At 60.2% G+C, this 15,202-nt stretch overlaps 1 protein-coding gene across 4 annotated transcripts; it reads left to right on the plus strand.

Annotated features, from left to right (window-relative positions):
• The first annotated feature begins 341 nt into the window (after positions 1-341).
• Positions 342-14,563, plus strand: FADS3 (fatty acid desaturase 3). Of its 4 annotated transcripts, none has more exons than XM_038564344.1 (12): positions 342-599; positions 8,292-8,402; positions 8,921-9,118; positions 9,904-10,005; positions 10,139-10,261; positions 10,604-10,664; positions 11,269-11,345; positions 11,734-11,831; positions 12,234-12,330; positions 12,470-12,549; positions 12,621-12,772; positions 14,213-14,563. In XM_038564344.1, exons 1-11 carry the CDS (start codon positions 393-395, stop codon positions 12,736-12,738), a joined length of 1,272 nt encoding a protein of 423 aa, XP_038420272.1. In that variant the 5' UTR covers positions 342-392; the 3' UTR covers positions 12,739-12,772; positions 14,213-14,563. The 4 variants fall into 4 exon arrangements, with proteins under 4 accessions (XP_038420272.1, XP_038420271.1, XP_038420274.1 ...); XM_038564343.1 differs by having other exon boundaries at positions 12,647-12,772; XM_038564345.1 differs by lacking the exon at positions 342-599 and adding an exon at positions 1,657-1,686 and having other exon boundaries at positions 12,647-12,772.
• The last annotated feature ends 639 nt before the right edge of the window (positions 14,564-15,202 follow it).

Consider the following 15,202-nt stretch of genomic DNA (forward strand, 5'->3'; position numbering starts at 1 on the left):
CAGGCGTCTCCGTGCGCGCGGACTGGCGGGGTCAGGGCTGGCCTGGAAGCCCCCGAGCCCCGAGGCAGGTCCCCCCCCGCGCCCGCCCCCGCCCGCGGGGAGCCCGGGGCCGGCCGCGTCGCGCTGCGGGGCGGGGCGGGGCGGGGCGGGTCCGCGTGGACGCCGCCCTCGCGGGCCCGGAGCGCGGCGCAGCCAATGGAGGCGGAGGCGCGGCGCGGGGATTGGCGCGCGCGGGCGGGCGGGGCGCGGGGCGCGGGCGCGGGCGGGGCGGGGCGCGGGCGCGGGCGGGGGCCAGTCCCTGCGCCGGCTCGGGCGGGCGCTGTTCGGCGGCTGCAGCGGCAGGGCGGGGCCGCGCCTCGCTCCGGGTCTCCGCGGGGCCTCGCGCACTCGCCATGGGCGGCGTCGGGGAGCCCCGCGAGGGGCCCGCACGGCCCGGGGCGCCGCTGCCCGCGCTGCGCTGGGAGCAGATCCGCCGGCACAACCTGCCGGGCGACAAGTGGCTGGTCATCGAGCGGCGCGTCTACGACATCAGCCGCTGGGCTCAGCGGCACCCGGGGGGCAGCCGCCTCATTGGCCACCACGGCGCCGAGGACGCCACGGTAAGGAGCCGCCGGGCCGGGCGGGGCCGGGGCCGGGGCCGGGGCCGGGGCCGGGCGCGGAGACCCGCAGCCCTTCCCGGCCGCGCATCCTCGCGGCCCTCCGCCGACCCGGACCTCCTGGTGCAGGACCCAGACCGGGATGCACGCGCCAGGCCGGCGCTGGGCGAGGAGGCCCCGTCCCTGCCCGGGAACCTGCGCACCAGGCCTGCAGCGGGGCTGGGCGGGCGCCGGCCTGGGCCGGAGCGAGGGGCTGGCGAGGTGGGCGTGCCCGGGCGGCCTGGAGCCCCTCCTCCGGTTCTGGGCCCCCCACCCCAGGTTCCTTCGGCCCAGCGTCCGCGGTCGGGCGGGGTCCCCCTGGGGGCTGGCCAGGATGTGCCACCAGAGGCCGTGGGCTGCGCAGCAGAGCTGGGGCAGGGCCCAGAGGGCCGTGGCTTTCCCAAGAGCTGCCGTCGACCGCCCCGAGGGCCGTGACTCACCTCTCCTGGGCTGGCAGCCGGCGGCCGCACGTGGGAGAACTTTGTGAGCCCGGCTGGGTGGGCCTCCTCGGGAAGCACAGCCACCCCAGGAATAGGCTGGCCCTTGGGGACCCTGGCTTCCCCTTCCCAGCCCATGTCTAGGCAGGTCTTGCCAAGAAGGGATACGGCCTGCTCCGCTGGGACTGTCTGGCCGTGGTCCAGCGCTAGAGCGGGCTGTGGTGGGGGAGACTCCTTTCTCACCATAGTCCAGCGGTGCCCTGTCCTGAGACCAGGAGTTGAGGCTGTGATGCTCTGATCTAAAATTCTAGGTTGGCCATGCTGGGTACTAGGAATCTGAAAGGCTCCAGGAGCCGAATCCCTAATTGGCGGAACTTGAAGGAGCAGAAAGAAGAGTGTGTCCTGCCCCATGACGTCCAGTGTCCCTGTTTACCAGGGCTGCCGGGTTGGGCAAGCTCCATGGACTCTTTGAGGGGAAAGGTTTCCCTTCCCCACTTGCATCCTAAGAAGCTGAGAGTTTACTCAGAAGCCTCCTGAGAGGAGCCACGGAGCTGAAGATGACTGTGGGTCACCAATTGCGTGGCCACGCACGGGCCCATATGTGTGTGAGCGCTGTACGCATTTGCGTGCATGGTCGTCCGCGTGTGCGTTTCTGCCGGGGCATGGGGGGGTGGCGGTGGTATGAGATCCCACGGCCCTGGCCACTCCTCGAGGATCCTGTGGGTGTGTGCTCCAGCCTCACTGAACTTGAACCTTGGGGCTGAAGGGTGGGATGGATGCAGGAGAGAGGAAGGATGACGCAAGGCATTTCTCAATCAGTGGTTCTTTCTCGGTGCCCAGGCCACTGCTGGGGGGGCCTCCGACGTGGGAACCCCATCGTACAGTTAGCTCTTGACCCTGACACCTCCATCTGACAGTTTTCTCACTGGTTCGTCGCCAGTGAGGTCTTTCGCCCATCTCCAGAAAGCAATCTGTCTGCTCCCTGGCTGGGTCCTGGCTCTGCCACCTGAGACTCTGAGTGACCTTGAACAGGTGTTCCTCCCCTGCGCCTCAGTTTCTTCATCTGTAAAGTGCAGACAGCCGGGCCGGCTACAGGCAGGACCGTGCCTTCGCAGCTCTGTGGCCCCAGGGCTGCCATGTATTCGTTCCTGGCTGGTGTCTGTTGCTGGTTGGGAAGCGTGAGTGCACCCTGCAAACCACACAGTGTAGTGGAACAGCCATGGTGTAGCCACCCCCTTGGCTGGATGGCCTTGTCTATCCATGTCTGTAATGGGCAGGAGTTGCGTGCATTACGGCCATGTTAGCTTCCTCAGGGCTCCAAACACTGGGCTGGGTGGAGTTGCCAGAAATACCTGTTCCGTTCAGGCTAAATGGGCTATGAGGTGGTTGGGGGGTGAGGGACCCCAACCTTTGTCTCTGATGGGCCCACAGCACAGATGACAGATCAGACCAGCCCAGGGCTGTGTGTGTGGTTGAGTCTAGGCCCCAGGTACCCCATTCCATGCCCTGGAGTGCAGGTAGGGTGGGGCAGCTGTCATGCCAGGGCTGTGTTCCCCGGGCCACCTCTCACTAGCCCCAGCCACCCATCAGCTGTTCTCATGTCCAGGCAACAGAAGCCTTCCTGCCAGGAAATTCCCAGAGTTCCTGTGCCATGAAGTCAGCCTGTGGCGATCCTGGGATACAATGCTGGGTACCCTGGGGAGAGTGCTCTGGGCACTGATCCAAGTTTGCCTAAGAGTCAGAGGCAGCTTGAGACTAGCTAAGGCAGCCAGGGAGGGGCAAGGCCTGGCTGCTGCCGATCAAAAGCATACGGGCACTAGGCCCTGAGAGCCTACTATGTGCCACGCTCCAAATGCAGCAAAGAATTTATGGACGCTCTCTTAATCCTCAGGTTACTCCTATGAGGCAGGTGCTATTAAGTGATTTTCCCACTTTACAGATGGGAAAACTGAGGCTCAAAGAGGTAAGTGACTTGAAATTAAGTGGCCGGTCCAGAGATTTGAATCCATAGGCCATCCTCTTAAGCACACGCTGCCCTGTGACTTAACTGTTTTTTTTTTTTTTCCCCATTCATCCATCCTTCAGTTACTGAACCATTAAACCCATCAGCAGGTATTCAGTGAGCATATCCTATCCACCAAACTCTGTTCTAACCTCTGAAGACATAGCTGTGAACAAAACATGGCAAGGATGAAATTCCTTGGCAGAGAGGGGGATGAGCTGGAACAGAGGCTCCAAGGTGGGAAGGTACTCAAGAGACAGCAAGGCTGTCAGTATGGCTGGAGCACACAGTGGGGAGGGGGCAAGCAGTGAGGTCCAGAGGTGACAGGAGCTGGCTCCTGCTGGGCTTCTGTGTCCCTTCTGTGTCCCTTCCAGGGGTCCCTGGAAGCAGGACTTTGGTTTTATTCTAAGGGGATCTTGGAGGGCAGAGCTGGGAAGGAAGCCGGGGGAATCTGATATACATTTAAAGGGACCCCTAATATAGGGGGGAATGCAGAGCCCTCCAGGAGAAGGCAGGAGGCCAAGGGAAGAGATGGTGGGGACCCACCGTCTCCCAGGGGAGGTCACTCTGAAGAGCCAGGGCAGAAGGCAGGAGCATTAGGAGATAGCTTTGGCACAATAACCCATTGAAGGCAGGTATGAGTGCTAGCCCATTTGCAGATGAGGAGACAGGCTGAATGTGGGTGATGTGAAAGAACCTTCTTGGGGCCTTCAGAGGGCAGGCAGGGCCTTCACCCTTGGGCTTGGAGGGTGGGGTTTGTGTTTGGGTAGGAGTTGGGGGAAGGCGGGGCAGATCGGAGGCCCTGGAGGGAGGGTGAGGCCTCAGACAGGGCCCAGCCAGGAACGCAGGCCGCAGGGCTCTGGAGCCCACGCTGCTTCCACCCACCACTGGCTGCCTGGAAAGCTCTGCTGCCTAGTGGCACTTCCCATGAGTGTGACCTCCCTGGGCTCTATAGGTGGTTCCCCACCCACTCAGGCCCCTTCCCTGGGGTAGTTGCTGTGCAGGCTCCGGCCCTGGGAGAGTGCTGGGCAGGAACACAGTGCAGAGGAGGGATGCTATCACCCCGGCACCTGGCACCCGGCAACCCTCTGCTTTTCTTCCTGAGGGCGCCCAAGCCTTGTGGTTTCACATGTAACAGCAGGGAAGAGCCAGAGCTCGTGGGGTGAGCCGGAGAGTGATAGTAGAGAAAGGACCCAGCGTCAGAGCACCTGGCTGCTTGGGGGGGACTGACATTTGTGAAGCTAAGGGCCCTGAGTGGAGCCCTAATGTGGCTGCCAGCCCGTCCTCAGGTTCACCAGGAGCAGCTTTCCAGCAGGGTCTGTCCTTGTGCTGGCTCGGCTGGTCTGCACAGGACTTGGATGTGCTGTGGGCAGAGCTGTGTGTCCTTTGACCTTTGTGTCCTCGTGTCCCCATCTATAAAATGGGGACATGCTAGCACTTCCCCACTGGCTCTGATGAGGAATGCAGGCAAGGGATGGAAGGAGCAGGAGTGCTGGGCATGAGGGCCTGGGAGAAGTGGGGATGGAGGGATTCCTGGGGTGGCTCCTGAAGCTTACCTCTCTGCCTCCTGTCGTCACAGCCCACTGCTGCCTCCTCAACAGAGTCTTATGCAGCACGGACAGACCCAGACCGCCTGAGCCCCCAACAACCCTGCTCCATTCCCTTCCTGATCTGGAACACTCCCAGTTCTTTGGGGAGTGGCCAGAAGTTGTCCCCATTCCCCACTGTGTCTCAGTTCCCCAGCCTCAGGCTGGCCAGGGCTTGACCGGTCACTCTCCTGCCTCACACCCGCAGCCTGCACCCCGCCCCCCCACCCTTCAAGGCCACTGTATGTGAGTGAACTCAGGAGAAGGGTGAGTCAGGCCAGCGGGGGCTCTGCCAGAGCTGGATGCCAGCCCCTTCTACGTGCACTTTTACCCGCACTGACTCAGTCCTCCCCGCAGCCCCAGGAGATGGGCAGCGGTGATTTCTGCTATACTGATGAGGAAATCCAGAATGGAGGGGCTCCGCTTGGCTCAGATTCCATCCCCAGCCAGCTGGCTGCAGAGCGCCCCAATCCTGCCCCTTAACCGGCTGCTACTCAGGGCTCACGAGCGGGCTGTGGAGCAGGCCAGGAGCCACTCTGGGGGTCGAAGCAGGGCTGGAAGGACATAGACATCACAGATTTACTTGGGTTTAAATCCCAGCTCTGCCATGACAGACTCCGACTTGGGCCAGTATCTCTACCACCCTGAGGCTTTGTTCCAGTAAAATGGTTTTTTAGCCCTTCCTTGTGGGCTGTGGAGGGTTGGCTCTTTTCCACTTATACACACCTGCTGTCCAGCCCCTGCTCTGCCAGATTCGGGACAGCCCTGTGGACACAGCCTGTCGCTGCCACCAACAGCGTATGTTTAGGGATACCAGCAGTCTCCCCCAGCTCTGTTCCAAGACCTCAGGAGGGACCTGGAGTGCCACCCTTGATATATTAGGTGGGGGAGGATCATAGGATGTTTCCAGGTGTGCCAGGTGTAGGTAAGGGTGGGGTCTCCTGCAGGGCCCTGAAACCCTAGCAGCCCAAGAAATGCCAGGACCACCTTCCTGTTCCTCACAGTCCAGTCTCCAAGCAGCCAGGTCCTTGGCTGTGTGGGATGGTGGTCAGCTTCGTGGCAAGGGCCACCCTGCACACCCACTCCTGCCCCCTGCCTGGGACACCCACTGCGCAGTTTTACAGTCAGACTGGATTCTGATCCGATCTCCATCAAATGGAGCTGTGTGACCTTTATAATGTGGCTTAACCTCTCTGGATCTTCTTAAACAGTGGCCCAGAGAGGATCTGGTCACATGGCCCCAGCAAGTGTTCCAGCAAAGGCTGTCTCCTGGTACATTAGGTTTGGGTGTGAGGCCAGCAACCCACCTTGTTGGTCCTGAGAGCATAAGAAGAACAGGCTGGGGGCATCTGCATGGCTCAGTCAGTCGGGCATCTGACTCTTGGTTTGCGCTCGGGTCATGCTCTTATGGTCATGGCATTGACCCCCGGGTCGGGCTCCACACTTCAGTGTGGAGGATGCTTCACATTCTCTCTCCCTCCTCCTCTGCCCTTCCCAGCTTGTGCTCGCTCTCTCTCTCTCTCTCTCTCTCTCTCTCTCTCTCTCTCTCTCGGTCTCAAATAAATAAATACAATCTTAAGAAGAACAGACCCAGCAGTGCCCACCTGCTTTCCAAGGCCCTGCCACAGCCCTGCCCATCTCCTCCCATCAGCCAGAGGAGCCTTGTCTTCGAGCTTTGGGATTGTCTCACTGGCCCTTCTGGGACTCCCCCTTCCCCTTGTCACACCAGGGGATAGACCTGGCTGGAGGTCCCTCAGTGGCCCCCTCCCTCAGTGCATCTCCAGGCCTGACCTGGGTGCATCAGGACCCAGGGAAAGAGTCCGGGCGTCTGGCCTGCTCCTGCTGCTCCTGCAGCTCCTCAGCTCAAGGGCATGGCCTTGGAGCATCTGGGGGGTCTGCTGGGTGCCAGGGTGGCCCCAGAACACACAGAGGATGGGGGAGAAGAAGGACTGGAAGATGGGGGAGGAAATCCTGGTGTCGCAGTCGTGTACGCACGTCAGGGGCCTCATGTGCTGCCAGGGGAATTTCAGAGGAAGCCAAATGGAATCAGAGTCGGTGCTCATCAGCCTTCGAAAGGAAGGAAATTTTGCCACCTGCTACCACACGGATGAAGCTTGAGGACATGATGCCGAGTGACAAGTTAGTCACCAAAGGATGAATATGTTTGATTCCTTTTATTAGAGGTCCCTAGAGTAGTTGAATGCATAGAGGCAGCAAAGTGGGGGCTGCGAGGGAGTTGGGGGGAGGAAGTGTTTCACGGGGGCGGAGATGAAAACGTTGTGGAGGTGGATGGTGGTGGTGGTCGCCCAGAAGTGTCAGTACACTTAGTGCTACTTAACTGTCTGCTTGAAAATGGTTAAAAGGGTAAACTAAGAAGAAAAAAAAGTTAATGCTCTGAGTCCATGGAGAGCCAGCAAGGCGCTGGAGGCTTGCCCTCTGCTGCCTGGTCCCAGCAGGAGGACGGGCTTGCTCAAGGTCACAGTGAGTAGGGGCAGCCACCCCAGAGCACACGGCCCTGCTAGCTCCCCAGGACAGGGCCAGGCAGCTCCCTGCCCCCCATGGGGCCAGCCCTCCCTCCACCTCCTCTCCCAAGTCAGGGTCCGCCCAGAGAAGGGGAGATCTGATCAGTGCTCTCCCCTCTTAGGAGCTCAGGGAAGGCCCCAAGTCTCCTTCTCCAGAGCCTAAGGTACTCTGGGGGCCAGAGGGGCTCGCAGTGCTTCCTCCCCACAGGACCACACGGGATGTCCAGTAGCGGGTGTAGGGGCCCAGCTGTCTGTCTGAACGCCCACCAGAAGCTGGAAGGCTCGTTAGCAAGAGAGTGATAGGAGCCCCCCTGCTCTCACAGCCTTCTTCAAAGCTGTTTCCTTTGGCAGCCGGCAGCCCCTTCCCCGGGCCCGGGGCACAGCATCACCCACGCCAGTCACTGCTTCTTTCTGTACTTCAGGCAGCTGGGTGGCTAGGTAGGGCTCGTCCCTTCAGAGAGAGCCTCTGGAAGTTCAGGGATAAAGACCCAGGGAAGAGCTGGGAACAGTACAAGCCAGTGTCCCTAGGATGAGATCAGCACGCCCGAGGGAACCCGGGGGCACAGGTCAAGCTTGTTCACGTTTCCAAGCTGCGGGGCAGTTTCCCAACTGGTCCCCGTCCCTGGCGCTTTGTCTGTGGCCCTCTAACCCCTGTGGCCTAGCACCCCACCCCCACCCCCAGCTGTTACAGAGAATCCTGAGAACGTTCGATATTAATTTGCTTTAAAAAAAGTGATATTTTCCACTTCTGCCTTTAAAATTAAACGAGTTTGACTGTTTGTGAGTGTCCTCTCAAACCCAAGAACTCAAGTTTCTGTGGCCCTTGACTGATTTTGGGAGAAGGGGCCTTCGGTGCTGGGGACGGCAGCTGGAGCCCGGCAGGCAAGGCGGCTCCAGGCAGGGCACCCGAGGCCGAGGGAGGACCCAGCTGGGCCAGTGGGCAAGGCTGACCCGTCGGGGGCCCGACGGATGTGATCCCTGAATAGGCAGCTGCGTCTCCGCCCACGTGCGCCCTGCCCTTCCGTGAGCCTCCTCCCGCCTCGTCTGTGCCGCCTCTGGGTGCTGCTACTGCCGCCCGCCTGCCCACCTGACCGTTGGCTCTCCCTCAGGATGCCTTCCGCGCCTTCCATCAAGACCTCAATTTTGTACGCAAGTTCCTGCAGCCCCTGCTGATTGGAGAGCTGGCCCCAGAGGAGCCCAGCCAGGATGGACCCCAGGACGTGAGTGGGGTTCCAGGGTGGAGGCCAAGCCCCCAGTGGAGGGCTGATGGGGTGAGGGGACATTGGCAGCAGCAACTCTGTCCCCATTACCCCCAGGGGACCCGGGGCTGGGTCATCCCTTTGCCATCCCTTCCTGGGTAGGCAAAGCAGAGCTGGAGGGAGGGAGACCTGCGGGAGCCCAGGGCCCCCGGGGCTGGCTGGGCCAGCATTTGCTGTGGCAAATGCTGGGCCCAGTCTCCCCATCCACGCGGAGGGTTTTGACACACGAGGCTCTAAGGGTTGTCCCCGCTCTGGCTTTTCTGCTTCTCATGTACCACGACACCTTTTGCGGGATGAACCTTTGCCACCAGCCAGCTCCCCAGCTCAGACCCATGTCTGGTATTCTCACCCCTCCATCCTCTGACCGTACCCCTGGGGCCTGGCACAGGGACTGGCTGAGGCATGGGTCACTGTCAGGGGCTCCTGGGGGATCACTGGGGCCTCGATCCTGTAGCCGACCAGCCGTTCCACCGTGGCAGGCACAGCTTGTCAAGGACTTCCGAGCCCTGCGCCAGGCAGCTGAGGACATGGAGCTGTTTGAGGCCAAGCCAGCCTTCTTCGCTCTCCTGCTGGGCCATATCCTGGCCATGGAGGTGCTCGCCTGGCTTATCATCTACCTCTTCGGCCCGGGCTGGGTGCCCAGCACCCTTGCTGCCCTTGTCCTGGCCACCTCGCAGGTGACTCCAGCACTGTTTTGCCACCACCTAAACTGTCCAGTAGACACGGGGCCTGGCAAATGAGGACACTCTGGACATATTTGCTGAATGAATGAATAAATGAATGAATGAATGAGTAGCAAAGGCCCCATAAGGCATGTAACTCTAGGTCAAGTTGCATTGTATTGCACTGTATTGTATTGTATTATGTTGTATTTTTTTAAAGGTTTTATTCATTCATGAGATACAGAGAGAGGCAGAGATATAGGCAGAGGGAGAAGCAGGTTTCCTGTGGGGAACCTGATGTGGGACTTTGATCCCAGGACCCCAGGATCACGCCCTGAGCTGGAGGCAGACACTCAACCCCTGAGCCACCCAGATGTCCCTTATTTTATTTTTTAAAAGATTTTATTTATTTATTTGAGGAAGAGTGAGAGAGAGAGTATGAGTGCAAAACAGGGGAGGAGCAGAGGGAGAGGGAGAAGCAGGTTCCTGGCTGAGCAGGGAGCCTGACTCGGGGCTTGATCCCAGGACCCTGAGATCATGACCTGAGCTGAAACCAAGAATAGGTCACTTAACCGACTGAACCACCCAGGTCTCCTGGTCCAGCTGCATTTTAAATGAGCTCCATGACACACTTGCAAGCCCCTAGGCCTCCCAAGGTGCAGTTTCCTTATCTGTTAAGGTCCTCAAATGCAGCATTAGCTGTGGGTGAGCCCCGTGCGCTGAGAGGACACCCTGGGGCTCCAGGGCTGGGGCCCCCATGGTTCCCTCCTGCCAGCTCCTGTCCCTGCTTCTGTCCACAGGCCCAGTGTTGGTGTCTGCAGCACGACCTAGGCCATACCTCGGTCTTCAGGAAGTCCCAGTGGAACCATGTGGCCCAGCAGTTTGTGATGGGGCAGCTGAAGGTGAGGGTGGTGTGGGCAGTGGGGAGCCAGGGGCTGAGTTGGGGGTGTCTCGTTGGGTCTGCCCAAGTGTCCAGATGCGGAGTCGTTGACCCCACCTGGTCCCTGTCCTGAGAGCCCCTCGCATCCCCTACAGGGCTTCTCTGCCCACTGGTGGAACTTCCGCCATTTTCAGCACCACGCCAAGCCCAACATCTTCCACAAAGACCCAGATGTGACCGTGGCGCCCGTCTTCCTCCTGGGGGAATCATCCGTTGAGGTGTGTGGGGAGAACATGGACTCTACCCAGCTGGGCCTGAAGCTCCAGGGGGACCTACCTGGCTGGGCCACAGCTCCAGGGGGACCATGGCCACTGAGTCCCTCACTGTGGCCCAGGCCTGGGCCCTGACAACGCCCCCTACTCTAACTCCAGGCTGAGTCCCTGCCCAAGGGGCGCGCGCCCCTTCCACACTTGCCAGCCTGCTGGAGATGATGGGCCCAATTGCCAGAACTTGGGGTTGCCTTTGCCCCTTGGCTCCTTGGCCCCAGCCAGTCCCCTGACCCTAGCTGGGAGGAAGAGGGCCCGGAGGGCTGCTCTCCTCAGCCCCGGCTGTCTCCACAGTACGGCAAGAAGAAGCGCAGATATTTACCCTATAACCACCAGCACCTGTACTTCTTCCTGAGTGAGTGTCTGTTTGTCCTCCTGGAGGTGGGGGCACAGCTGGACCCCAGACCGTGCCTGAGCCTGTACTGCCTGCCCACCCTAGACAACTTCTAGCACCGGGTAGGGGCAAACTTGTCCTACCTCCCTCAGTATGGCGTCCCTATGTGCCTCTCCCAGCCCCTGCCCTGGTCACCCCACTCGGCAGACTGGGCTGACTCTCCCACGGCCAGAGACAGCCTCGGCCCTGCCGGGGTGGGCGGGGGGGGGGGTCTTCAGAATTCCTTCCTATACTCCCATCAGAGCAGTCCCAAGGCCTGGAGCACCCGGGGTAGTCATTGGGATGGCTCAGGTGAGGATTTAAGGGTGGAGACGTGTGAAGCTGGCTCCGGCCTGCAGAAGGAACACAGGGATGGTCAGGTGAGGGCCAGCCTGGGGAGGCTCAGACACTAAGGGAAGATTGCGGACCAGGCCTTGTGGGTAATGTGGGGTCACCCAACTGGATGGGACCGGCACGAGGTCCCACAGGCATTCCTGGGACACCTGCGCCTGGCTCCCCAATTTCCTGGGCCTCTCCTGCTCGGCACCCCAGCCCTGCTTCTGAGCTCTCTGGTGCCCCCTTGCAGTCGGCCCACCACTGCTCACCCTGGTGAACTTTGAAGTGGAAAATCTGGCATACATGCTGGTGTGCATGCGGTGGACGGTGAGTGGGGGCCCTGCACATGTCTCCCAGGGAATACCGCCATGCTGGCAATGGTGGGGCCCAAGGGGACGGCCCTGCCCACGAATGCAAACAGGTGCACATGTGTGAGTGTGCACAGGGTGTGCTGGGGGGATCTCTCTGGGAGTGGGGATCCTCTGGGCCAAATCTGCCAGGCATTTGTCTCCCAGGGAGGGGCTCCCGCTTTGCACACTCCTCCAGGACACCTTCACTCCAGAGTCAGCCCCGTGAGGCCGGCAGGGCAAGGACCCCATCCCTTTACCTAGTGGAGAAAACTGAGGCCCAGAGAGGTGCAGCAGGCAGAAGGGGTGAATGACCCTGCTCCACCTCCGGGCTCCTCGGGGCCTCTGTCCTCTACCGTCCTCTGCAGGACTTGCTGTGGGCCACCAGCTTCTATTCCCGCTTCTTCTTGTGCTATGTCCCCTTCTACGGTGTTCCTGGGGCACTGCTCCTGTTTGTTGCTGTCAGGTATGGCCAGATTCAGAATGGTGGGGAGTTGGAGGGGTCACACACAGGCAGCAGGGGGCCCCCGACCAGGACCCTCCATCCTCAGGGCCTCCGTGTTCCCATGTGCGGTATGGGGATGGCAGGGCTGCCTCCCTGGGTTGTTGAGGAACACTAGCGGCAGGATCCCAGGGACAGTGGGTCTGGAGGAAGTGGCTTGGTGTACAGGCAGCCCCATGGGCAGCCAGCCTCCCGAGCAGGGCTGCTCTGGGCTCAGCTGGGCAATGGGCCCTGCTTTGCTCAGCTTCTTTAAACACCAGTCGGGGAGAGGTTACCACATTCCCACGGTGCGGACGAGGAAGCTGAGGCCCAGGTCTGGTCCAGGTGGTGAGCTGGACATGGCAGGGACTGAACCTCTCCTCACAGGGTCCTGGAGAGCCACTGGTTCGTGTGGATCACACAGATGAACCACATCCCCAAGGAGATCGGCCATGAGAAGCACCGGGACTGGGCCAGCTCGCAGGTGAGCAGCAGGGGTGCAGCTGGGCAGGCTCCCAGCTAGAGGGGTTGGGGGCCCTGTAGGGCTAGCAGGCTCAGGGGATGCCATGGGGTCAGGGCCTCCTGGCCGCCTCTCTCACCCGTGCCCCACCCATTCCCGGCAGCTGGCAGCCACCTGCAACGTGGAGCCCTCACTCTTCATTGACTGGTTCAGCGGGCACCTCAACTTCCAGATCGAGCACCAGTGAGTGTGGGCCCTGGAGGCCGGGGAGGTGATGGGAGGGCGGGGGCTCCCCCAACACCCCCTCCCCTCAGGTGCCAGCACACGCTCTCCCCACCAGCCTCTTCCCCACGATGCCAAGGCACAACTACCGCAGGGTGGCTCCGCTGGTCAAGGCGCTGTGCGCCAAGCATGGCCTCAACTACGAAGTGAAGCCCTTCCTCACTGCCTTGGTGGACATCATCGGGTAAGGACCCTCTGCTCATGAGAGCTCCCATCCTGGGCACCTGGCTCTTTGAGCCCACATGGGTCCCTGTCCAAGAGCTGGCATTCAAGGCCTTTTTAATCAACCTTTCTGCCCTCAGCCCATTCCTTCACTCCCTCCCTTCCCAGTGCTCTTCCTGGGCCTGGGCCCTGGCCTGGGAGCTATAGATGCAGCTGTGCCCAAGAGCAAAGCAGGTTGAGGTCCCTGTCTTCCTGGAGCCAACATCCTAGGAGGAGAAACAGAAAGCAGTTAAAATAAGCAAATTACAAAAAAATGTGGGAAGAGAAGATGTGGGAGCAGGCAAAGGGATGGGAGTGCTAGGCAGGACTTGTGATTTTTTTTTTTTAAATTTTTATTTATTTATGATAGTTACAGAGAGAGAGAGAGGCAGAGACACAGGCAGAGGGAGAAGCAGGCTCCATGCACCGGGAGCCCGATGTGGGATTCGATCCTGGGTCTCCAGGATCGCGCCCTGGGCCAAAGGCAGGCGCCAAACCGCTGCGCCACCCAGGGATCCCAGGACTTGTGATTTTTAATAGGGTGGCAGGGTAGGTGGTATTGAGAAGGTGCCATGTGAGCGGAGGAGGGGAGAGGACTGGTGATGGAGAGACATGGTGGGGGGGGAGGGGAGAGACTGTCTGGGGCAGGGGAGCAGCAGTGCAAAGGCCATGGGGCAAGCGTGTGCCGATGTGAGTGGAGGAGGGACATGCAGGACTTAATTGGATTTGGGAAAGATGTCCTAAGTGAGAATGCACCGACGGGGCTCAATTTGAAGCAGAAAGAAGCAGAGCAGGGGTTCCTGCCGCTGTGCAGGTGAGGGATGGTGGGGGTGGCCGGGGCCCTAGAGTTCACCTTGGCCATGGGGAACTGAGGTCAGATTCTCTCTGCTACCTCTGCGCTTTGCTACATGCTGTTCCCTTTACGGGGAGGCCCTTCCCGTACTGGTGTTAGAAGCCCTGCTGCTTCTCCTGCATGGCCCTTCCCAGCCCCATGCTCTGAGCCCCTGTTGGAACACTCGGCACAGAGTTCTTGTGAGCTGTTGACGCTTCTGGATCCTCTGCCTGTCACCTGGCTCTTGGTGGGCTGGCTCCAGGCCTTACAAATGGGTCCTAGGGTCACAGGGCCCAGCAGAAGAAGACAGAGGAGAGAGCTCGGTGACAGAGGGACAGGTGCATGCTGACTGCTGTCAGGACTTGGCCTTGGTGTCCCTGACTGCCCCCATGCAAAGTCTAAACTCTATTCCAGTTAATAACGAGAGTGTCCCTCCTCCCGGTTACCCTTCTGCCCACCACTCCCACCCCAGCTGCTGCCCCAGAGGGAAAGGACACCTAGAGGAATGGGGAAAGTCCACTACACTCACTGTCTTGGGGGAGGGGGTTACTATTTTGCAGTCAAGACACCCACCCCATTTCTGCCTCCTAGGTCCCTGAAGAAGTCTGGCGATGTCTGGCTGGAAGCCTATCTCCACCAGTGAGGGCAGCACCCAGGGCCTCAGCAGCCACCAAGCTGGCCCAGGCAGGCTTGACACCTCTGCTCTCCCTCTCCCCCCTCTCCTTTGCCTAGGGGCCCTGCCCACCCTTCTGGATCTGCTGTCTTCACCCTCACCTGTCTGCTTGGCAGCCCTAAGGCCATAGCTTTTGGCCAAACAGGAACAGGGCTAGGGGGATGGTACATAAAGCCACACAGCATGGCATGTTTTCCTAGAGCAAAAATTTAGGGAAAACTGTTATTTTTATATAAAAACCTAAATATATTATGGAGTAGGGTACTGAATCTGCAAGAACCTTGGAGCTGGAGTCTGCCCCAGACTTCCTGAGAGGAGTTCAGGCCTGTGGGCCATCAGGGTGCTGGGAGATGGGGTGGGGGGTGAGTGGTGGCTTTCAGAGGTCCCTCTGTGCCCTGGGTTGGGGAGTTGGCAGCTGCCCTAGGCTCAGATCTCTCTGTGGGCCTGGTTCCTCCCTTCCTGTTCTTTACCCGCTCACCAGCACCCTTGGGCAGTCATGTTGGACTCACCTCACTTTATTCCTCTGCACAGCCGTATAGGGGCTGCTGGTCCAGCAGACCAGGGCTCCAGGTGGAGGGTCACGTCCGTAGGTCCCCTGAGCACAGGAGGGGAAGCCAGTCTGTCCCAGGCCTACACTGGCCTCCTTCCGCAGCTTTGTGATGAGGGGCCTGCTAGGGTCACCTGCCAGCATCATGCTGGTGGGGGTGCAGCTGGACTGTGCTTAGCAGCCCACAAGAGGTGACACCGGGTTTCTCCTACACCTGCTGGGACCAGGTGCTTGCGTGGTTTCAGCAGCTTAAAGAAAATGAAACACAGAGCTATTGGATTCCTCTGAAGGCCTCTCTAGAGAAGGAACTGGAGTCTCCCCATCAGCCGCCCGACTGCCCCTCACTTTGTCAGGGGTTTCC

Source organism: Canis lupus, chromosome 18, assembly GCF_011100685.1.
Source record: "Canis lupus familiaris isolate Mischka breed German Shepherd chromosome 18, alternate assembly UU_Cfam_GSD_1.0, whole genome shotgun sequence".
In the NCBI taxonomy this organism is placed as follows: domain Eukaryota; kingdom Metazoa; phylum Chordata; class Mammalia; order Carnivora; family Canidae; genus Canis; species Canis lupus.